This window comes from Microcaecilia unicolor, chromosome 11, assembly GCF_901765095.1.
Source record: "Microcaecilia unicolor chromosome 11, aMicUni1.1, whole genome shotgun sequence".
NCBI lineage: Eukaryota > Metazoa > Chordata > Amphibia > Gymnophiona > Siphonopidae > Microcaecilia > Microcaecilia unicolor.
Window position 1 is genome coordinate 194,463,603 of NC_044041.1, and position 23,758 is coordinate 194,487,360.

The following is a 23,758-nucleotide window of genomic DNA, read 5'->3' on the forward strand; positions in this document are numbered from 1 at the left end:
GCCACTGCGGATTACATCAATAACATTGTCAAAAACATGGATGAAAGTGCCAGTTTAAAACATGGGAAAACCCAGTGCCCAAATTTTGATATATTAATGACTCTTAAAATCTAGCAGCAAGAAATTGAAAAAATGAGGTCAAATGTTATGTTAACCAGATATTAAGGAATTTTGTTGAAAACATGGAAATATCTAAACTTCTCCCCCCCCCCATTACCAGCACAGAGAACCCCAGACTCATCAACCCTTGGTTGGTATGTATAGCTTTGCTGCATTAATTGTGTATGGAATTATATTCTTGTTCCATTTTAATTAAAGGATCTCTTGAAAATTTAAAAAAAAAAAAAAAAAACAGATCTTTGGCTGGAGGAATCCTTTTTCTGATATTTACAAGCAGAAAACCACGACTGCACATGAAAAGCAGTTGCAGGATAAAATTAATTCAAATACATGCATTTTCCAAAGGAAATGGTGTTGCTGATCTTGAAGCTGTGAGATGTTAGCGAGGCGGTAAATAGATGGGACAGAAGTATAACTTGCCATCTTAGCAGTAGGCCGTTAGAGGTAAATTACACTGCCTGTGTTGTTAAAAAACTCCATGGGGAATGTTTTTGTTATTTGTTTCAATGAAAAATTACTCCAAGAGACATACGCTTGTTTTCTCTGTGGGTAATTTTTCAATTGGAAACAATGTGCATAGCTTTGAATAATCAAATCCATGTGCACTGTTCTCACTGCCCTGGAAATGTTTCCAGAGTCCATGAATAAAAAGATCCAAATTTATTGAATGTCTATATATATATATATATATATTTTTTTTTTTACTCACAGACAGCTTGGGCAATATTCAAAGGCTCAATTTGTGCAGGCAAAATGCTTTTTCTTCCTTTTTTTACCCATGGAAAGGCTTTGTATATTGTATATTGAATAGATAGGGATGGGCTGGAGTGTAAATTTTAAGGGGCTTCGATGTTAGCTTCAGAACTTAGTACAAGAACAGTGCTGGGTAGACTTCTACGGTCTGTGACCTGAGAATGGCAAGGACAAATCAAACTCAGGTATAAAGTATCATATAATGAGTTTATTTTGTTGGGCAGACTGGATGGACCGTTCAGGTCTTTACCTGCCGTGATTTACTATGTTACTCTTTGGGGTTCTACATGGAATGCTGCTACTAATTGGGATTCCAGAATCTTCAGAACTTAGTACAAGACCAGTTCTGGGCAGACTTCTACAGTCTGTGCCCTGAGAATGGCAAGGACAAATCAAACTCGGGTACATACATAAAGTATCACATACCATGTAAAATGAGTTTATCTTGTTGGACAGACTGGATGGACCGAACAGGTCTTTATCTGCCGTCATTTACTAAGTTACTATCAATACTGTACAAACAATCAGTGGCATAGCCAGAAATGTTCTACAGGGGGTGCGTGTCTGTATTTCCCTCCCTTCTTCTTCCCGCCGTGGCCCTACAAAGATCTGGTCATTCCCTCCCTCCCCCTGCTCCTTCTACGACCCCCCCATATCTTTACGCTCCTTCTCCCACCCCCTCCCATATCTTAAAATTACCTGGTCATCATCTGGGCAGGCCAGCGGCACTCTTAGGCTGCCTGCGGCCTACACCGGGGCTCTCTCTCTGAACCATACTGCCCTTCAGAAAACAGGAAGTTGCATCAGAAGGGACGGTACAATTGAGAAAGCAAAGGTGCACACTGCAGGTAGTCTCTCGAATTCTCCAAAGACTGGTAGTGATTTTAAGGCATGGGAAAAGGGACAGCAAAAGGGGGAGGAAGGAAATTGAGAGATTTTTGCGGGGTCGGGGAGAAAGATTTTGCGACTGACAGGGGTGCATACGTAACGGATGCACCTTGAATGGATACACCTCTGCAAACAATTTGAAGTTTCACATATTCAAACCCCTCTATGCAAGGCTTTTTTCAGAGAGTGTTCAGGCGTACTGATGCTACAGTTGACCCACTGTCCCCAAGTATTAATGGAAGAGCCCCGGCTGTTATAGGGTAGGTCCTGAAGGATAGCCTGGCATTTGAGTACATAAGTAATGCCACACTGGGAAAAGACCAAAGGTCCATCGAGCCCAGCATCCTGTCCCCGACAGCGGCCAATCCAGGTCAAGGGCACCTGGCAAGCTTCCCAAACGTACAAACATTTTATACATGTTATTCCCGAAATTGTGGATTTTTCCCAAGTCCATTTAGTAGCAGTTTATGGACTTGTTCCTTTAGGAAACCGTCTAACCCCTTTTTAAACTCTGCCAAGCTAACCGCCTTCACTACGTTCTCCGGCAACGAATTCCAGAGTTACACGTTAGGTGAAGAAACATTTTCTCCGATTTGTTTTAAATTTACTACACTGTAGTTTCATCGCATGCCCCCCTAGTCCTAGTATTTTTGGAAAGCTGTGAACACTTCACATCCACCTGTTCCACTCCACTCATTATTTTATATACCTCTATCATGTCTCCCCTCAGCCGTCTCTTGTCTAAGCTGAAAAGCCCTAGCCTCCTTAGTCTTTCTTCATAGGGAAGTCGTCCCATCCCCGCTACCAGCACCTTTTTGCTAGAAAAACACTGCTTTAAACATAATCTGCCCCCCCCCCCCCCACACACACACAAAAAGTAGAGGCTGACAATGCTTTTTGGGCTAAATTATAACTTCTCTCCCACACCAGTCTTGGAACACAATATCACAACATCTTGCCAATAGTCCAAAGAATTATTTTTATTATGACCACAGTATAGTCACTTTCATTATCAGTACATTACTAATTAACAATATGGTTAACAACCTTTACTGACTTTCAACCTTGATACCTTACCCTGCCTGTCACCACCCCACACACACCTACACACAGTGCATATGATATGAATGTGATATTAAATAGGAAATGTAACCGGTAATGGAAGGTTAAGTGGCTTGCCCAGAGTAACAAGGAGCTGGAGTGGGATATAAAATGCACAGCCTTGATCCCAACCCGTCTGTCATTTTCAGGACACAGAAGTCTTGCCAGGTGCTGGGCTATTTCCCAACTACTGGAGCTGCTATCCAAGCACCACTTCTGCCCATCATAACACACCAACGGCATGAGATCACTTAAGTTCTGTTTAGATTCCATCAGAGTGGAAGAGTGGCCTAGTGGTTAGTGCAGTGGAACATGGAATGTTGCTACTATTTGAGATTCTAGATGGAATGTTAATGTTGCTATTCCACTAGGCAACATTCCATGTAGACCTGCCCTTGCAGACCAGCAACGCGGCCACGCAGGCTTCTGTTTCCTGTGATGATGTGGATGGGATCAGAAGCTGGCCAGCAAGCGCCGGGAAGATCAGGGTGTCACAGTTGATTTCCACTGGCCTTTCAAGTACTGCTGATTTTGCTGCAGAGTGTTACTCTACCCTTTTGAGTGATAATTAGAAAGGAAAAACTACTACTTATCATTTCTATAGTGCTACTAGACATACGCAGAGCTGTACACTGAACATGTAACAGACAGTCCCTGCTCGACAGAGCTTACAATCTAATTAGGACAGACAAACAGGACAAACAAGAGATAAGGGAATATTAAAGTGAGGATGATAAAATAAGGGTTCTGAACAGATGAATAAGGGTTAGGAGTTAAAAGCAGCATCAAAAAGGTGGGCTTTTAGTTTAGATTTGAAGACGGCCAGAGATGGAGCTTGACGTACCGGCTCAGGAAGTCTATTCCAGGCATATGGTGCAGCAAGATAAAAGGAACGGAGTCTGGAGTTAGCAGTGGAGGAGAAGGGTGCAGATAAGAGAGATTTACCCAGTGAATGGAGTTCCTGGGGAGGAATGTAGGGAGAGATGAGAGTGGAGAGGTACTGAGGAGCTGCAGAGTGAATGCACTTATAGGTCAATAAGAGGAGTTTGAACTGTATGCGGAAACGGATAGGAAGCCAGTGAAGTGAGAAGCAAGTTGCACCAGTTTAAGCGAGAGGTGATAAGAGTGTGGATGAGGGTTCTGGTAGTGTGCTCAGAAAGGAAAGGGAGAATTTTGCTGATATTACAGAGAAAGAAACGACAGGTTTTAGCAGAGAAAAAGTACTCACGTTCCAGTCGATGGTTGCAAAAAACGGGTGGCGCTTGATTTCTTCTGCACAGTCTGTGCTGGAACCTGAAAGAAGTCACCACCAAAAATCAGCAGCAAACAGGGACAGGCACAAGGTCATATCTCCACACCAGGACAGTATTTTATTTATTTATTTATTTCTAATTGGCGAATGCCTCAGATTAATACACCACTAGATGTCACATCAATCCCTCCTATACGTATAAAAAAAGCAGAATGCGTGTGTTGTGTTTCTATATTTCACTGCAGTGCGAGGTGTGTACACAGCGTTACATGCAGACCATCAATGAAGCAGCAAGTTGGGGGGGGGGGGGGCTGGAGGAATTTAATTGGAGGCTGGGCCCGGACCCCAGAGGATACCAAGACCAGTAGGCAGTAGCATCAGGGCAACTAAGCAGCCAGAGGGTGGCCAACTGGAGAAATGCAGAGAGCTGGGGCCTCCACAGTTCTCAGCCTGCTGCTCTAACCCACTACGCTGACTCCTCCACTGCATTTTTGTTAGTATAAAAGAAGTGACAGTCTATTTTTAAAGGGAAAAAAATACCTCTATCTTTGTTAAGTCTTATTATTGCACATATAAAACTTTTCTAGCATGAGAATGACCAGTTGCATGCTGGAAACCAATTTGATTTTATCCCTTTTACAGTAATGACTACAGAAATGTGGCATTTCTAGTTTCTACTGGATTCCATCCTGACTGAAAAAACGTCTTAAGATGAATATGCTGTGATTTCCAGCAGGATAGCAAAGTTGTTCACCTGGTACAGGTGCTCTCAGAGGATATTATGATACTAGTTCTCACATAGGGGCCATATCGTCCAAGAGACCAGGTCAAAGAACCATAAAAAAAAGATCTCGCAAGCACACAACTGTTTGTGCTGAGCCTCCTATTTTTATACTAATCTTTCATTTGAAGAAACCAACCTTTAGGGGAAGTGGACTTTTTTTTGTGTGTGTGTGTGTGTGTGTGTGGGGAGGGAGGGGGGCGCTGGTCTCCTGCTTTCCCTGGAGAACGTCCGTTACAGATGAGAAACTTTGCTTTTTCAAGGACAAGGAGGGTACCAGTCCTTACACACAGGACTCCCTAGCTAGAGGCTGCCTTTAACTAAAAAGCAGAAGAAAAGAGAGCAGAGTGCCAAAGGGCAATCAAACTTTTTTTTGCGTGTGTGTGTGTCTTTGCAAGTAACAAGCCCTTTTTGTATTTCTTTTAAAACTAAGGCAACCAGTAAATAAAAGCTGGCCTGGGGGAAGAGGGCAGAATTGGATTCTAAACCTTAAAAAAATTCCACACGACAGTCTGACCAAAAATAATATTGTGTCAGGAACCCTCTCCAAATCATGTGAACCTAAGTTCAAGTAGCAGCATTGCAAATATTATTCATGGAAACTGACCTAAGGTATGTCACACCAATGCCACCACAGCCTTAAACCCTTCAAGGGTCAAACTTACTTGGACATAAGTGAAAAAGATGTAATCTGATATTCAATCAGGTAGTATACAACCAAGCTCACCGGGGTCAAACAAAACAAAAAAGCTGGATAGACCCTAAGGGTTTTAGTCTACCCTAAGTAGAAGACTCGGGCTGTTCTACAATCCATCAAATCCGGAGTGCTGCCTTCAGCTACAGCCTTAAGCATTTCCAGGTTTGGAGAGCACTTGCAACTCCACCTCTCTACAGAGCTGACAGCTCCAGCAGCACCCGGGCAAAGTCAGCCTCCAGGGATGAAATCTGCCAAAACAGGGGCCATTTTGAAGAAAAACAGGAGCAGGCAAGTCTAGACAACCTTGCAATGACAGCTCCTAACCTCCCGTAAAACTTTCCTCGTAAAAGGTAGAGATGGTGCTTCTGTGCATCACTCAGAATGTACATTTGAATAGTAATCAGCTCATTTTAATAACTTTGCATACGATTCCAGTTGCTGCTACCATGAACCCCTTTGTGCATCTCTCACTGGATACCATGTTCATTAAACCCAGTCAAAAAACACACATTGCTGACCTGGAAAGATTTGTGCATCGGGGCCCGAGAGGTATGAGACTCAAACGATCTGAACTGGACTGTGGCTGCAGCCCAGATCTCTGCACAGTGGTAGGCATCATCGACAACTTCAACTTTATTCACATTTTACAGAACCCCCATGCAAACATTTCTGAGGATATAATGAAGTTTGCTTATTCTTTACCTAATCGGTTTGCAGGATTCCTCTTGAAAAGCGCTCGTAGCAAGCTCTGGGCTTCTGAGCTTAGGAACTGAGGCATGCCTAGCTTTGCTCTGCAGCAAGGGAAGAAAAACAAAACACACCGTCAAAATGACCAGAGGAACAGCTGAAACAGAAGCGAAAGCAAAGGCAGTGTGAAGCGGCGTCTGTGCGTGCTGGACTTCACTGCTGCCGGCGGAGCAGGAGGTAAAACGTTTTAAACAGCTGGCACTTACGAAGGGCTGGGGCACCCACACACGTCCTCCTTGCACTTGGAGGCCAGAGAGAGAGGAGGAGGGAGGCGCTGGGCGGTGGAAATCAGAGGGGGGGGGGGGGGGCGTGGAACTTGGACAGGAGTGGAAGGAGGGAGGGAGATAGGGGGTCATGGACCTGGAGGGGGGGGGGCGATTGTTTACTTACCTCCAGTGGCTGCTCCTGGGTTCCCTTCCCTCTCACTTCCCATTGGTCTGCCCTGTGATGTCATCCCCAGGGCAGACCAATGGGAACTGTGTTACGAACCCAGGCATCCAGACGGAGGTGCAAATTGTTATATAGGACAGTATATCAAATGTAATAAACCATGAACTGTTCCCCTCTGACTTACTGATACCACACTTGGTATCTTTTATCCATGCCAAGTTTACTTATGTATATGATAAACAAGCCGACTCTCTCACTTGAGGATAAGGGTCATTGTCTCTTTGCGATCCTTCCCCTGGAATGGCAGGGACCCAGTGAGCATTTCAAACTACAAATAAGAATAAGAGATTGGTTCCAGTTAGCACGATGCAGGGTCCAGGATAGAGAAAAAGCTGGTGAATGATTTTTCTGAGGTCATTTCAAATAGATAAAAATTTAACATATACATACATACATACACACACACACAGAGTGGCCCTTTTACTAAGCTGCGTAGGCACCTAAGCGCGCCAAATTGGAATTACCGCATTGGCCCTCGCGGTAATTTCAATTTTGGCGCCCATCCGAAAAATATTTTTTAATTTCTGGAACGCGTCAAATGGCGTTTGACGCGAGTAGGTTATTACCGCCCGGTTACCACGCGAGACCTTACCACTAAGTCAATGGCTGGCGGTCAGGTCTCAGACCCAAAATGGACGCACGGCAATTTTCATTTTACCGAACGTCCATTTTCGGCAAAAATAAAAAGGCATTTTTGTAGGTGCGCTAAAAAAATTAATAATTCTGCGCGCGCCCAAGACAAGCATCTACACTACCGCAGGCCGTTTTTCAGCGCACCTTAGTAAAAGGATCCCAGAGTTATCTGTAGTGTCCTCTCAGCAGCAATTCACTTCCTTCAAAGTATCCCCCAACTTTTGCTGTGGTCACCAGGTGGCAGCACCATGACCAGACTAAAATCAAGGGCACACGGCATATAGAAAGTTCTGTGTGTCTTTTTTCTCTTTTTCATAGCTGCTTGATAAGTGAGCTTCCAGGTTCCATTTAATTAGACACCTGAATTGAGAAGTGCTATAAAGCACTACAAATCAGAAGCAGAACGGAACAAAGAGTTACATGTGAAGCTCGATTCCCTGATAACCCTGAGGGATTCAATGCATTTCAAAGAAGATGTTTTTTTTTTTTGGAACAGAGAAAAATACAAGCTGATGTCAGTCAGATATGTGAGATTGTCACTAGCGGTGAGAGTACAAGGTTCTGGTAGCTGTTACAGAGCAGTTCAGAGGCTGCTGAGAGAACAGTCAGTTACATATTACGGCTCTTGCTGGGGTTTTCTTTTTTTTTTTTGTTACATTTGTACCCTGTGCTTTCCCACTCATGGCAGGCTCAATGCGGCTTACATGGGGCAATGGAGGGGTTAAGTGACTTGCCCAGAGTCACAAGGAGCTGCCTGTGCCTGAAGTGGGAATTGAACTCAGTTCCTCAGTTCCCCAGGACCAAAGTCCACCACTAGGCCACTCCTCCACTGTTGCTACTATTTGAGATTCTACATGGAATGTTGCTACTATTTGAGATTCTACATGGAATGTTGCTATTCCACTAGCAACATTCCATGTAGAAGTCGGCCCTTGCAGATCACCAATGTGGCCGCGCAGGCTTCTGCTTCTGTGAGTCTGACGTCCTGCACGTACGTGCAGGAAGTCAGACTCACAGAAACAGAAGCCTGCGCAGCCTTCTACATGGAATGTTGCTAGTGGAATAGCAACATTCCATGTAGAATCTCCAATAGTAGCAACATTCCATGTAGAATCTCCAATAGTATCTATTTTATTTTTGTTACATTTGTACCCTGCGCTTTCCCACTCATGGCAGGCTCAATGCAGCTTACATGGGGCAATGGAGGGTTAAGTGACTTGCCCAGAGTCACAAGGAGCTGCCTGTGCCTGAAGTGGGAATCAAACTCAGTTCCTCAGGACCAGAGTCCACCATCCTAACCACTAGGCCACTCCTCCACTGTTGCTACTATTTGAGATTCTACATGGAATGTTGCTATTCCACTAGAAGTCGGCCCATGCAGATCACCAATGTGGCCGCGCAGGCTTCTGCTTCTGTGAGTCTGACGTCCTGCACGTATGTGCAGGAAGTCAGACTCACAGAAACAGAAGCCTGCGCAGCCTTCTACATGGAATGTTGCTAGTGGAATAGCAACATTCCATGTAGAATCTCCAATAGTAGCAACATTCCATGTAGAATCTCCAATAGTAGCAACATTCCATGTAGAATCTCCAATAGTAACTATTTTATTTTTGTTACATTTGTACCCCGCACTTTCCCACTCATGGCAGGCTCAATGCGGCTTACATGGGGCAATGGAGGGGTTAAGTGACTTGCCCAGAGTCACAAGGAGCTGCCTGTGCCTGAAGTGGGAATTGAACTCAGTTCCTCAGTTCCCCAGGACCAAAGTCCACCACTAGGCCACTCCTCCACTGTTGCTACTATTTGAGATTCTACATGGAATGTTGCTACTATTTGAGATTCTACATGGAATGTTGCTATTCCACTAGCAACATTCCATGTAGAAGCCTGCGCGGCCACATTGGTGATCTGCAAGGGCCGACTTCTACATGGAATGTTGCTAGTGGAATAGCAACATTCCATGTGGAATCTATAGAAATCAAACAAAATAAAACATGGAAAAGAAAATAAGATGATACCTTTTTTATTGGACATAACTTAATACATTTCTTGATTAGCTTTCGAAGGTTGCCCTTCTTCCTCAGATGGGAAATAAGCAAATGTGCTAGCTGACAGTGTATATAAGTGAAAACATTCAAGCGTTACTATGACAGTAAAATAGATACCATTGGAGATTCTACATGGAATGTTGCTACTATTGGACATTCTACATGGAATGTTGCTATTCCACTAGCAACATTCCATGTAGAAGGCTGCGCAGGCTTCTGTTTCTGTGAGTCTGACGTCCTGCACGTGTGCAGGACGTCAGACTCACAGAAGCAGAAGCCTGCGCGGCCACATTGGTGATCTACAAGGGCCGACTTCTACATGGAATGTTGCTAGTGGAATAGCAACATTCCATGTAGAATCTATAGAAATCAAACAAAATAAAACATGGAAAAGAAAATAAGATGATACCTTAATACATAACTTAATAAGCAACATTCCATGTAGAATCTATAGAAATCAAACAAAATAAAACATGGAAAAGAAAATAAGATGATACCTTTTTTATTGGACATAACTTAATACATTTCTTGATTAGCTTTTGAAGGTTGCCCTTCTTCGTCAGATCGGAAATAAGCAAATGTGCTAGCTGGCAGTGTATATAAGTGAAAACATTCAAGCATTACTATGACAGTAAAATAGATACCATTGGAGATTCTACATGGAATGTTGCTACTATTGGAGATTCTACATGGAATGTTACTACTATTGAGATTCTACATGGAATGTTGCTACTATTGGAGATTCTACATGGAATGTTGCTATTCCACTAGCAACATTCCTGCGCAGGCTTCTGTTTCTGTGAGTCTGACGTCCTGCACGTACGTGCAGGACGTCAGACTCACAGAAGCAGAAGCCTGCGCGGCCACATTGGTGATCTACAAGGGCCGACTTCTACATGGAATGTTGCTAGTGGAATAGCAACATTCCATGTAGAATTTATAGAAATCAAACAAAATAAAACATGGAAAAGAAAATAAGATGATACCTTTTTTTATTGGACATAACGTAATACATTTCTTGATTAGCTTTCGAAGGTTGCCCTTCTTCGTCAGATGGGAAATAAGCAAATGTGCTAGCTGACAGTGTATATAAGTGAAAACATTCAAGCATTACTATGACAGTAAAATAGATACCATTGGAGATTCTACATGGAATGTTGCTACTATTGGAGATTCTACATGGAATGTTGCTATTCCACTAGCAACATTCCTGCGCAGGCTTCTGTTTCTGTGAGTCTGACGTCCTGCACATACGTGCAGGACGTCAGACTCACAGAAGCAGAAGCCTGCGCGGCCACATTGGTGATCTACAAGGGCCGACTTCTACATGGAATGTTGCTAGTGGAATAGCAACATTCCATGTAGAATCTATAGAAATCAAACAAAATAAAACATGGAAAAGAAAATAAGATGATACCTTTTTTTATTGGACATAACTTAATACATTTCTTTTTGATTAGCTTTCGAAGGTTGCCCTTCTTCGTCAGATCGGAAATAAGCAAATGTCTTATGTTGAAAAGGGCTCTATGATGTGTACAATTTATTATAAACTTTTGAAAAAAAAATTTTTTTTCAATAAAAACTTGGTTTAAAAAAAAAAAAAAAGGATTCCTAGGTGGTCTGTGGTTAATCCCCAAACTCTTGGCTGCTCAGGGATTGAATGCCTTAGCTGACTAGCTCAACCTAAAAGTACTATGCGAAGGGAGGACGCAGACAGCATGGGTAGTTTTGAGAAGAGAGGCAGAGAGATCTATCCAACGTTAAATACTGGCAGTACTTGGTAATGTTGACCTACCATCAAAACACCGTAAGACCACCAGTCAGCACTGTGTGTGTGTCCTTGCCGGTTCACCACTTCTGGTGCCATGTACTCGACAGTTCCACAGAACGAATACGCTTTTTTCTCGTGATCTATGGCCTCTTTACTCAAACCAAAATCTGCAAAAGCAAAGCTGAAAACTCAAATATTCTACTGGATAATACAGGAATTTAATAGGAGCATCTGACCGCTGTTGTAAAAAAAAAAAAAAAAAAGTGAGTCTCAATAATCAACATAAGTTAACTGGAAATGAGCAGCCCCTGCGTGGCTGACTTCCACTGTCAGCTCCCCACATGATGCTCAGCGGCACTTAATTAAACAGCGTCAATGAATGTGTGACCACTGTTGCGTTATCTGGTTATTTAATTTATTTATTAGCATTTACTTAGTGCGACAGTCTGGGAGTGAAGCTGGAAGTTACCCAGGCATCACTGATTATCAGTGCAGATGCATGGAAACCTATCTGGGCAAGCAGGACTACATTAACAGTGGCCCTGAATATTGGTGATGATGCCTGGATAACTTCTGAGAAATCCAGAAAACCCAGCTATGCAGTGCCAGTACCTGGACAGGGCCTAATTTAGCCCGTGATGGCCAACATTAAAACAAAACAAAAAATACATTGCCACCATGGGGCGGAATATTTCCCAATATAGTTTTAGTGTTAAACGGTTGATATTTTGTTAGTGCAGAGATGGGCAACCTTGGCTCTCAACCCAGTGGGGTTTTCAGGACTTTGATCACCACAGACGAGAGGCACCGATCCCCTAATACTGTACATGAGCCAAACCCTGGGTGATACACATTGTTTATCACCTAAAGTAGCGGAGCAGACACAGGAAGAACCAAGATGGCAGCCACAGCACTTTTCTCCCCTGGCTAGCTTTTATTTAATTCAAAATAGGTAAAAAAAAAAAAAAAAAGGGAAGCCAATGGTTTTTCTGTATAGAGCAGGGGATCTCAACCTTGTATACATGAGAGAGATTTGTATAGAATGGAGGTAGTATAATGCATGCACATTTCTCTCACCCACAGTCATTGTGAAGATCCTGAAAACTGGACTGGATTGAGAACTCTTGCCATAAAGCAATGTTTCCCAAGTCCAGTCCTGAAGTACCCCCTTGCCAGTCAGGTTTTCAGGACATCCACAATGAATATGCATGAAATAGATTTGCATACAATGGAGGCAGTATAGTGCATGCACATTTCTCTCACCCACAGTCATTGTGAAGATCCTGAAAACTGGACTGGATTGAGAACCCTTGCCATAGAGCAATGTTTCCCAAGTCCGGTCCTGAAGTACCCCCCTTGCCAGTCAGGTTTTCAGGACATCCACAATGAATATGCATGAAATAGATTTGCATACAATGGAGGCAGTATAGTGCATGCACATTTCTCTCACCCACAGTCATTGTGAAGATCCTGAAAACTGGACTGGATTGAGAACCCTTGCCATAGAGCAATGTTTCCCAAGTCCAGTCCTGAAGTACCCCCTTGCCAGTCAGGTTTTCAGGACATCCACAATGAATATGCATGAAATAGATTTGCATACAATGGAGGCAGTGTATGCAAATCAAGTTCATGCATATTCAGTGTAGATGTCCTGAAAACCTGACTGGCAAGGGGGGTAACCCCAGGACCGGACTTGGGAAACATTGCTATAGAGGATGATGTCCAGCCTGTAACTTACGCTCCACTGCCTGATTAACGTTCAGAGGAGTCAGAAGCTGGCAGAGGCATTCAGGTCTTGGTCACTGGTTGGAAACTGGCATATCGGAATAGAAACTTTACCACCTCCAAAAATGTGGAGAAATTTAAAGTTTGTTCACCAGCTCCTTTTATGTAGAAAGTGTCAAACGACTTGGCTGATGCGTTGTCTGTCTTGTTTGCAGAGGCCACTGAAGCACCTGCTCCCAGGTTACACGGAAGGCAACAGTGGGGACTGAAGCTGCAATGGTGCTTCTGGAGAAAAACTGAATTACTTGTTGCTACAACATTGACTAGATGACCACTGAGCTTACCAGCCTTGAAACTCATACCTAAAGCTTTCAACTACCTCCAAGGAATGAGAAGACTCTTCTACAAACAACCTATTGCAAAATCTTGTTGGGAGGGGAGGTGAGGGATGTTCTGAAAATGTAAAGCAGGATTTTTTTTTCAACTTCGGGCAGTGTGTGTGTGTGTGTGGGGATCTTACAGACAATTAAAAATAGGTTGGTGACTACTGTGCTCCCTCAAAGACTACTACTACTACTACTATTTAGCATTTCTATAGCGCTACAAGGCATACGCAGCGCTGTACAAACATAGAAGAAAGACAGTCCCTGCTCAAAGAGCTTACAATCTAATAGACAAAAAATAAATAAAGTAAGCAAATCAAATCAATTAATGTGAACGGGAAGGAAGAGAGGAGGGTAGGTGGAGGCGAGTGGTTACAAGTGGTTACGAGTCAAAAGCAATGTTAAAGAGGTGGGTTTTCAGTCTAGATTTAAAGGTGGCCAAGGATGGGGCAAGACGTAGGGGCTCAGGAAGTTTATTCCAGGCGTAGGGTGCAGCGAGATAGAAGGCGCGAAGTCTGGAGTTGGCAGTAGTGGAGAAGGGAACAGATAAGAAGGATTTATCCATGGAGCGGAGTGCACGGGAATGGGTGTAGGGAAGGACGAGTGTGGAGAGATACTGGGGAGCAGCAGAGTGAATACATTTATAGGTTAGTAGAAGAAGTTTGAACAGGATGCGAAAACGGATAGGGAGCCAGTGAAGGGTCTTGAGGAGAAAGTAGAACCACACTGCTCTCTGAAAGAAATTAGAAAATCTTGAGAATGGCAGCTAATATTCCAAGGACCCCCCAAGTATATCAGAAACCGATTTGCTTAAGAGATTTTAGTCTGTGCCTATCCATTTCTAGATGTATTAGAACCCGGATGCGTTTCTAAATGTATTAGAACCCAGATGCGTTTCTAAATGTATTAGAACCCGGATGCGTTTCTAAATGTATTAGAACCCAGATGCGTTTCTAAATGTATTAGAACCCGGATGCATTTCTAAATGTATTAGAACCCAGATGCATTTCTAAATGTATTAGAACCCGGATGCAGTTCTAAATGTATTAGAACCCTGATGCATTTCTAGATGTATTAGAACCCTGATGAACATTAACACTGAATTGTGGACTAGAATACATTACATTTCCTATAGTCTACAAATTGAACAATCTGCAATCTGTTTTTTTTTTGTTTGTTTCTATGTCGAACAATGTTTGTAGTGATTAAGTTTACCATTAAAAAAAAATAATTTATATTTGTAATAGTTTGAAATCTATTGCAACACATTAAAATTAAAATACAATAGCAGACACAAAATTACCTGTAAGCTTAATATGTCCCTCTTCATCCAAAAGGATGCTACAAAGAACACAGAGAAGAAGAGACAAGTCAGAACCATCATTAATATCTTACTGTGAACACTTTGGTGCTGGAGAGAGAGAGAGAGGCAGGAAACAAAAATAGGCAAATTGCATTTCCCAAGGGGTTCTTTAGATACATAGCAAGGTTCCCATTCTTCACAGCTCTGCAGTGTCTAAGTGGAAAGATGGGGAATGACAATTGGATCAATTTTCAAGTGATTATTCCTGCCAACATCAAGTTTTAGAAAAATTTAACTGGCAAAAATGTCATCCCACTGACACAGTTAAGTTTTTCAGATCAAAATCACAAGCTATACAAATGCAGTGGTTAAAGGGACTGGCTACAGGCATTCCCAGAGTGAGTTTCTGAATTTAGCTGGCGAGTGTGATCAGGGCCGCCGAGAGGGGGGGACAGGGGGGACAAAATTCCCGGGGCCCGGGCCTCCAAGGGGGGCCCGGTGCCGCAGTCCCACCCGCCACCGAGCCCCTTCCACCCGAACCCCCGCCAGCAGAAGTGCTGTCTTCTGACTCGTCTCCGGCGTGCGCGGCCCACACAGACGCGCTCCTCTCAGCTGATCTTCGCTGTACGCTGCAGGGCTTCTGTGCGTCTGACGTCCTGCACGTGCAGGCGTCAGACGCACAGAAGCGCAGCAGCATACAGCGAAGATCAGCTGAGAGGAGCGCGTCCGTGTGGGCCGCGCACGCCGGAGTCAGAAGACAGCACTTCTGCTGGCGGGGGTTCGGGTGGAAGGGGCCCGGCCCGGTGGCGGAGGCAGGTAGGACTGTGGCGCCGGGCCCCCCTCAGGGGGGGGGGCGGCCCTGAGTGTGATATTCAGCACCAACCATTAAAATTAGGAAGAATACATCTAGGTAATAAAATAAACCTAAACCTAGCACAACTGCCACTGAGCTACCCTCATTTTTATTGATGACATCTCAAAAAACACAAATACTGTCCATCTCTTGATATTCAAACTCGGTGTTAAAACAAGGAACACTGAAAACAATTGGCTACATTTAGTCATCAACCTTTTTACTGTTTTATCCCCTCTTCCCCTTCCCTCCCCCCCCCCCCCCACCCTCTAGGAGCCAATCCATCTCTCTCTAGTAGATGGTCGTTATACCCGGTCCCATCTTATATTTAGCAAGTGAGGTTCAGTAGCATACTGCGGCCTCGTGGGCTCAATTTCTGTATGTACCCATTCCAAATTTGCATAAAAATTCTTTTTCCCTTTTGGAGATCTCCTCGCTTCCCTGGCCTCCCATGTTGCTAACATGTGAATTTGATTCCTCCACTGCCAATAGGCCGGAGGGTCTGGTGAGACCCAATACTGCAAAATTGTCTTCTTTGCAACTAGGCAGATTTTACGACACCAGAGCTTTGCCCCTTTATCTGTAATACGAAAAGCCGCTGGTGTGTCTAAAACATAATGGTCCCAAGATCCTCTTATTGTCTCTCCCAGTATAGTGCTCATGTATCTCTGGATCTGTCTCCAAAAGGCTCTAACCTTTGGGCATCCCCAAAAAGCATGGTATAGTGTATGTGGTGTCATATTACATTTGTCACAGCTATCCATGGTATTTAGGTCTATATGGGCAAGTTGTTGTTTGGTAAAGTAAGCTCTCATAGCTACTCGATATCCGCATTCTCTTAATCGCTCATCTACTGTAAGGGCTGGGACCCTCTTCAAAGTAGTAGCTACATCCCAGTTTCCTAATTTCCCCCCTGACTCTTTTTCCCACTGCAGTTTAATTGACTGAAAACTCCTGGGTGCGGATAGGTGTATGCCACTGAGCTACCCTCTAAATTGGAGAAAATAAAAACCCCCTCCTCCAAGCCAGATCCCCCACTTCTTCCCAGCACCCATAAAGTTTAGAACACCCCTCCAAGGAATCACAGTTTTACCTTGTTCAAAATTTTCAAGTCCGTATCTTTGTTTGCATGGAAGTTGTTGCGGTCTGAATATTGGTCCAAATATGTTCCGATGAGTCGCGACCAATTTTGATGCACACGTTGAGTCAACTTGTTTGACCGGATTTTGTATCCATAATGTTAAAATGTATTTCATTGGAATTACCATCAAACACTGTACAGGATTTGAATTTTTTAGCAATTCTTATAAATGTGTTTGGATTTTATTAGACTCCAAAAATGGCATTTTGGTAAATGTCGCACGCTCATGGACTGACAACCTTTCAGAAAAGGGGGTCTAGATCTGCAACTATTGCAGTTAGAGACCTCAAATTTTGAGGAAACTTCGTTTAACACCTGACTCACGCAACAGATAAAATGTGAACAAAATTGGAGACATGATGGTGGGAAGGTTTAGACCACTTGGCATGGAATGACCCTTAAGGCCTCCAATGCATCAGAAATCAAAGACTGAAGTTCCTCTCTATGAAAGAAATGCACCACTGAGGGGTCATCTGGTTTCTCCCGAAGGAGCTCATCCTCAACATCCTCCAGCCCCGTGCGCCGCAACGAACCCTGAGAAGCAGCCATCAAATAGGAGACAGAGGTCACAGGTACTAGGGACCCCACCTCCGAGGAGGAGACTATCCGCCTCCGCTGCTGGATCTTCCCCGGGAAGCAGGACAGCTGACCCAGGTGTCCAACAGGGCCCTCCGGGGCCAGAAAGGAATGAGGCAGGGGACGTTTTGTTTTTGTTTTAGTTACATTTGTACCCCGCGCTTTCCCACTCACGGCAGGCTCAATGTGGCTTACACATACTACTACTACTTAACATTTCTAGAGCGCTACTAGGGTTACGCAGCGCTGTACAGTTTAACAAAGAAGGACAGTCCCTGCTCAAAGGAGCTTACAATCTAAAGGACCAAATGTCAAGTTGGGGCAGTCTAGATTTTCTGAATAGAGGTATGGTGGTTAGGTGCTGAAGGCGACATTGAAGAGGTACTTATTTGTACCTGGGGCAATGGAGGGTTAAGTGACTTGCCCAGAGTCACAAGGAACTGTGCCTGAAGTGGGAATCAAACTCAGTTCCTCAGTTCCCGAGGACCAGAGTCCACCACCCCAACCACTAGGCCACTCCTCCACATTTTAAAAACATAAGCTTGGTGCATAAGAAGCACAAATTCTGAAGGAAAAAAAAAACCTCTCCTGAGTCTCCAGCCCTCGCAGCCCCCCCCCCCTCCCCAAACACAGACCCCAAAGACTTCCCGACCACCACCTCCAGGGCAGGCACTTTGGGATGCGGTTGTCCGCTTGACATCTCCAGAAAGCAGGACGGGGCCCAAAACTGCAGCACGGGTGGCTGCCAAAATGGTGCGTGTGCTAAGCACGTCAGCCGCACCATCTCCAGCAGGGGAAGACGGTGCCGCTGACATGCATGTGCTGCAGAAACCGGCAGCCAGCCACATTGGGAGCAGCATTTAGCTGACTCCGCTGCCATTTCCCGCCGCCCCGGGAGGAGGAAGAAAGAACCGGCACTCACCAGGAAGAAAATCATAGAGCATTGAAGCAGTGGGGCCTCCCAGCAAGATCAGCCACTCTGGCTCCCTGATCCAAGGCTGCTGTTCAGACGCTGAAAGGAACGAGGTGGGCATTTGGTGCCAGACATAATAGAGGGCACCGGACCTGTTCCCCCTGACGATTCAGGGGGTGAAATGGCCAAAACCTCAAAAGCCCTAATAATCAGGGAGGGAAGCTCTTCCCTGCGAAAAAGGCGGGCAGCCGTCTGGTCATCTCCCTCCTCAGAAGGCAGGGTGATCTCATCTGCCAAATCCAATGATTCTGAGGGACAGCCCGGAGACAAAACCGGGCCATCTGTGTCAGATAGCTCCTCGGGATCCAAAATCTCCACCCTAGGATGCTTTGGCAGGAAAGACAGAGGCTGCAGCAACCGAAGTTTGCTGAGGAAGAGACAGGGCTGCCTGAAATCAGGTGTGCCCCCAAAGAAGGCACCCTCGGCCAACCACCTCCTGTCTCAACTTGCCACACTGCCCAGGAGATCCCCCAGCAACGTCGAATCCAGGAGCTGATGAGAAGCCGTCCACCACCTGCTGGAGATAAAGATAAACTTCTAGCCAACCAAAACCTTAATCCCTACATATATGCAGACGACGTCACGATTTACATCACATTCAAACATGACCTAAACAAAATCACCAACGAGATCAACCAAAAGCCTCAAAATCATGCACTCCTGGGCGGATACATTCCAGCTAAAATCAACGCAGAGAAAACACAATGTCTTGTACTCACCTCACAACACAACAAAAACAACTGCTCCACAGTAACCACACCATACTGTTCTCTTCCCGTTGCACAAAATCTAAAAATTCTCGAAGTCATCATTGACCGAAACTTCACACTAGATGCTCACGTGAAGAACACAACGAAAAAAATGTTCCACTCCATGTGGAAACTCAAAAGAGTAAAACCTTTCTTCCCGAGATATATCTTCCGTACTGTGGTACAATCAATGGTAATAAGCCATCTGGACTACTGTAACGCACTGTACGCCGGCTGCAAAGAACAAACCATCAAAAAAACTCCAAACAGCCCAAAATACAGCCGCCAGACTCAAATTTGGAAAAACTAAATATGAAAGTGCAAAACCCCTAAGAGAGAAACTTCACTGGCTCCCACTCAAGGAACGCGTCGCGTTCAAGATTTGCACGATTGTACACAAAATCATTCATGCAGATGCCCCAAGCTACATGCTAAACCTTGTGGACCTGCCTCCCAGAAATGCCATAAGATCATCCCGCAAATTTCTTAATTGCACTTCCCCAGCTGCAAAGGACTAAAATACAAGCTAATACACGCCACCACCTTCTCTTATATGAGCACGCAGCTGTGGAATGCACTACCTACATCCCAGAAAGCTATTGATGAAATAAATCACTTCCGCAAATCTCTGAAAACACATCTCTTCCATAAGGCTTACAAAGAGAAGCCATAGCCTTACAAAACTACCTACATTCCACCCTAACACCTGCCATCTCTCTTCCCTTACTTAATCTTTGCACACCACTAAATGTATCTGGTATAATGGAATGATTATGTCATAACCATACTCTGTAAGCCACATTCAGCCTGCAAATAGGTGGGAAAATGTGGGATACAAATGCAATAAAATAAATAAATAAATATTAACTGGCCACTGACCATATCACTGTCTTCAGTCTATCTCTATCTCCACCTGCTGGTAGACGGATATAACCCAACAGTTCTTGGATTCATCTGCTGCCGGTGCTAAGGAAATCTTGGATATGGAAGGAGGATGGCAGCAACCAAACTCTGAGAAAATTCAGCTCAGCTGCTAGGAAGGAAGTGGATCAAGGTTTGGGAGAGAGGGTTGATATTTACATTCAGCAGGGAGAACCATGGCTTAGACTGGGCTTTAAATACTGCTTGGGTGCTGGGTGGAAGGGGGGAGAGGGAAGTTTTGAAAGGGAATGTTGTAGGGGTTTAAATCAACAAGAAAGTTGGATTAACAGAAGGCACATCATCAAAAAAAAAAATTGAAGGCAGTTCCCCAGCAGCAGCTATCTTAATAGCAAACTAGATTGAGTTCTCTCCTGCAGCCCAGCCTGGTACGGTGACTGCAGCAACATGGGCAGTAGCTCACTTGCTTTCCCCCCCTTCACAGATCCCTCAAAGGCTCCCCATACCCCCCCCCCCCAACTCCCACTTACAAACTTCCCCCCCGAACCCCTCCTAATAGAGAGAACACAAAATCTAGTTTGCTATTGTTTTCAATGGCGTTTGCTATCGTGTTGGACAAACAAAGATGGCGGCAAGCTCCGCCCACTGGCTTCAGCCCATATAATGGGCTAGAAAGGTTCATGGCGGCAAGCTCCGCCCACTGGCTTCAGCCCATATAATGGGCTAGAAAGGTTCATGGCGGCAAGCTCCGCCCACTGGCTTCAGCCCATATAATGGGCTAGAAAGGTTCATGGCGGCAAGCTCCGCCCACTGGCTTCAGCCCATATAATGGGCTAGAAAGGTTCATGGCGGCAAGCTCCGCCCACTGGCTTCAGCCCATATAATGGGCTAGAAAGGTTCATGGCGGCAAGCTCCGCCCACTGGCTTCAGCCCATATTATGGCCTAGAAAGGTTCATGCCGTCTCCTGTTATAAGTTTTTAAAGAGAACTAAGCTGGTTAGTGCTGATTTTCAGTATGAACCAGATAAGATTGCTCGATATTTTTAAAATATTACATGAAGAATCTCTTTTATGTCTATCTACTACTTTGGCTTTGTAATTTCAGGGAACGAGCAGGAATATAAAGTCTACTCAAAATTCCTTTGTTCAAACAAGCAAGACTAGGTGAATATAGATAGACAGTGTTTATGGTGGCAGTTCCAAAATTGTGGAATTCTTTACTGCAACAAGTTCAAATTGCTGCTATCTTTTAGGAAACAATTAAAAGCCGTTTTTTTTTTTCAGCAGGCTTTCAAATGAGCCCAGGTTTTAGCACACTGTACTGATTATTTATTGTGTTGCTTGTAATACGTTTGTATTTTATGACGTCAATTTTATTTTGTAAGCTGCTTGATAAAAATGTTTAATTAACATAAAGATGTTGCCAGTTTAATTTTAACCGGCTAGATTTAGCAGAGTTTTCAGCTAAGCACCTAGCAGATTAGGTTCAGCTGAAAATGCTCTGAAAATGTTCTGGAGGAGTAGCCTAGTGGTTAGTGCACTGGACTTTGATCCTGGGGAACTGGGTTCGATTCCCGCTGCAGCTCCTTGTGACTCTGGGCAAGTCACTTAACCCTCCATTGCCCCTGGTACAAAATAAGGACCTGAATATATGTAAACCGCTTTGAATGTAGTTGCAAAAACCACAGAAAGGCGGTATATCAAGTCCCATTAACAAGATTCCATGCACAATCTCAAAGAGCAGCAACATTCCATGAAGAACCCCAAAGAATAGCAAGATTCCGGAACCCCAAAGAGTAAGGAGTGGAGGAGTAGCCTAGTGGTTAGTGCAACAGACTTTGATCCTGGGGAACTGGGTTTGGCTCCCACCACAGCTCCCTGTGACTCTGGGCAAGTCACTTAACCCTCCATTGCCCCTGGTACAAAATAAGTACCTGAATATACATAGACCGCTTTGAATGTAGTTGCAAAAACCTCAGAAAGGTATCAAGTCCCATTTCCTTTTAAAAAAATAAGAAAATTATCTTTGCTAACCAGCAGCTTTTTGAAAATTGACCCAGTGTATTCTAAGCCACGTACTTTTCCGGTTTGAGGTCTCGATAAATGATTCCCAGGCTGTGCAAGTGATCGAGCCCCAGGGCCAGCTCTGCCAGGTAGAACTTCACGTCTTCTTCAGTAAACATCACCTGCAAGGAAAGCACAGAGAGCAGCTGCTAATTTTCAGGAATTTTCTGAGGCATTAACAGAGGAAAAACAACACAAAGCCAAGACCAACACTGGGAGGAGGTGGAGGAGCTGTCAAAGGATACGCACAGTGCTTCGTATACAGTTTTCTCACTTTACCTTGCTGAAGGGTTTGCTGTTTTTCTGTTTTTTTTTTTTTTGCTGCTCTCATCTCTTCTTTTCCTTTACTAGTTTGACACAATAATCTTCTTAGCTTTACACTGCTAACTACTGTAGGTATACCACTGAGATGCCGATGATTAAAAATAAATGTGGGTGCTAGAGGCCGTTCGCGACATACTAGTGCCGGCATTTACCAGCGTAGAATGATCAGAGATGTCTAGCACAGCAAACAACGAGCACGCCAGGCCTTAGCGCAAATAGCATGCAAATGTAGTCAAGTCACCGTATAAAAGTGTGAACCATTGCTAGAACAGAGTGAACTCACCTCTTTTGAAAGCCGAGTGAAGAGATCGCCTCCACGCAGGAAGTCCAAAATAAGATAAAGTTTGCCTTCAGTCTGGAATGCTACATTAAGAGAAATTATTATATATATATATTTATGTTATTTATTAGGATTTATTTACTGCCTTTTTGAAGGAATTCACTCAAGGCGGTGTACAGCAAGAATAAGTCAAAAGATAAGCAACAGACAATTACAGCAGTAAAAATATTCAAACAATACAAAGTATAGCACAGTATGCTACATTACAATGTCAACACAATCTACTATAATAAAACTCACCCTCAACATTCTGAGGACACCGACATCAGTGAAGCCAAGCCCTGACTTCCTTCAAAAAGGTTCGAAGGTTCGTGGTGGTGAAGCCACCAAAATCGCTCCGGGCCCCGCCCTCGAGGGCGGAGCAATGGCAGAACAACGAAGGGGTTGGCAGGCAGGGAGGGAGGCGGGGGGGGGGAAATCGCTCTGGGCCCCACCCTCGCGTCAAACGTCATGACGTTGAGGGTGCAGCAATGGCAGAACAACGAAGGGGTTGGCCAGGGAGGGACCGGGGGGGGGGGGGGGGGTGTTGGCAACGAAAACCTTGCTAGCGCCTGTTTCATTTGCTCTGAAACGGGCCTCGTTTACTAGTATGTAATAAAACATTTTCATAGACAGCCTAGAGCAGGGGTTCCCAAACCTGGTCCTGGAGGCCAGGATACCCACAGCAAATATTCATGAGAGAGATTTGCATGCACTGCCTCCACACTGCATGCCACTCTACCTCATGAATATTTATTTATTGCATTTGCATCCCACATTTTCCCATCTATTTGCAGGCTCAATGTGGCTTACAGAAACCTGTTATGGCATCGCCATACCAGGGTAAAGAATACAGTTGGTGTTATACAGAAGTCAAGGAAAACAAGAAGATTTGGTCAAGCAGTTATAGAAAGATACATTCTGAATAAAGGTAGATAGGTGTTGTTTCGTAGATAGTTATGGGTTCTCCTGGTAGACCTTGTTAAAGAGGTAGGTTTTCAGAGATTTGCGGAAGTTAGTTGATTCGTTAATCGTTTTCAGGTGCTTTGGGAGTGAATTCCACAACTGCGTACTTATGTAGGAAAAGCTGGTCGCGTGTGTAAGTTTGCATTTTACTCCTTTACAGCTGGGGAAGTGTAGGTTAAGAAAGGTGCGGGAGGATCTTTTAGCATTTCTTGGTGGCAGGTCCACGAGGTCTAGCATGTAGGTCGGGGCATCTCCGTAAATG

At 44.3% G+C, this 23,758-nt stretch overlaps 1 protein-coding gene across 1 annotated transcript in view; it reads right to left on the reverse strand.

The window, feature by feature from the left end:
- Positions 1-23,758, reverse strand: part of RPS6KA1 (ribosomal protein S6 kinase A1) — a 186,611-nt gene that overhangs the window by 22,193 nt on the left and 140,660 nt on the right. Inside the window, 7 exon segments of the mRNA XM_030218336.1 lie at positions 4,091-4,155; positions 6,295-6,383; positions 6,987-7,057; positions 11,266-11,408; positions 14,653-14,690; positions 21,903-22,009; positions 22,495-22,574. Of these exon segments, the coding sequence (XP_030074196.1) occupies positions 4,091-4,155; positions 6,295-6,383; positions 6,987-7,057; positions 11,266-11,408; positions 14,653-14,690; positions 21,903-22,009; positions 22,495-22,574 (593 nt within the window).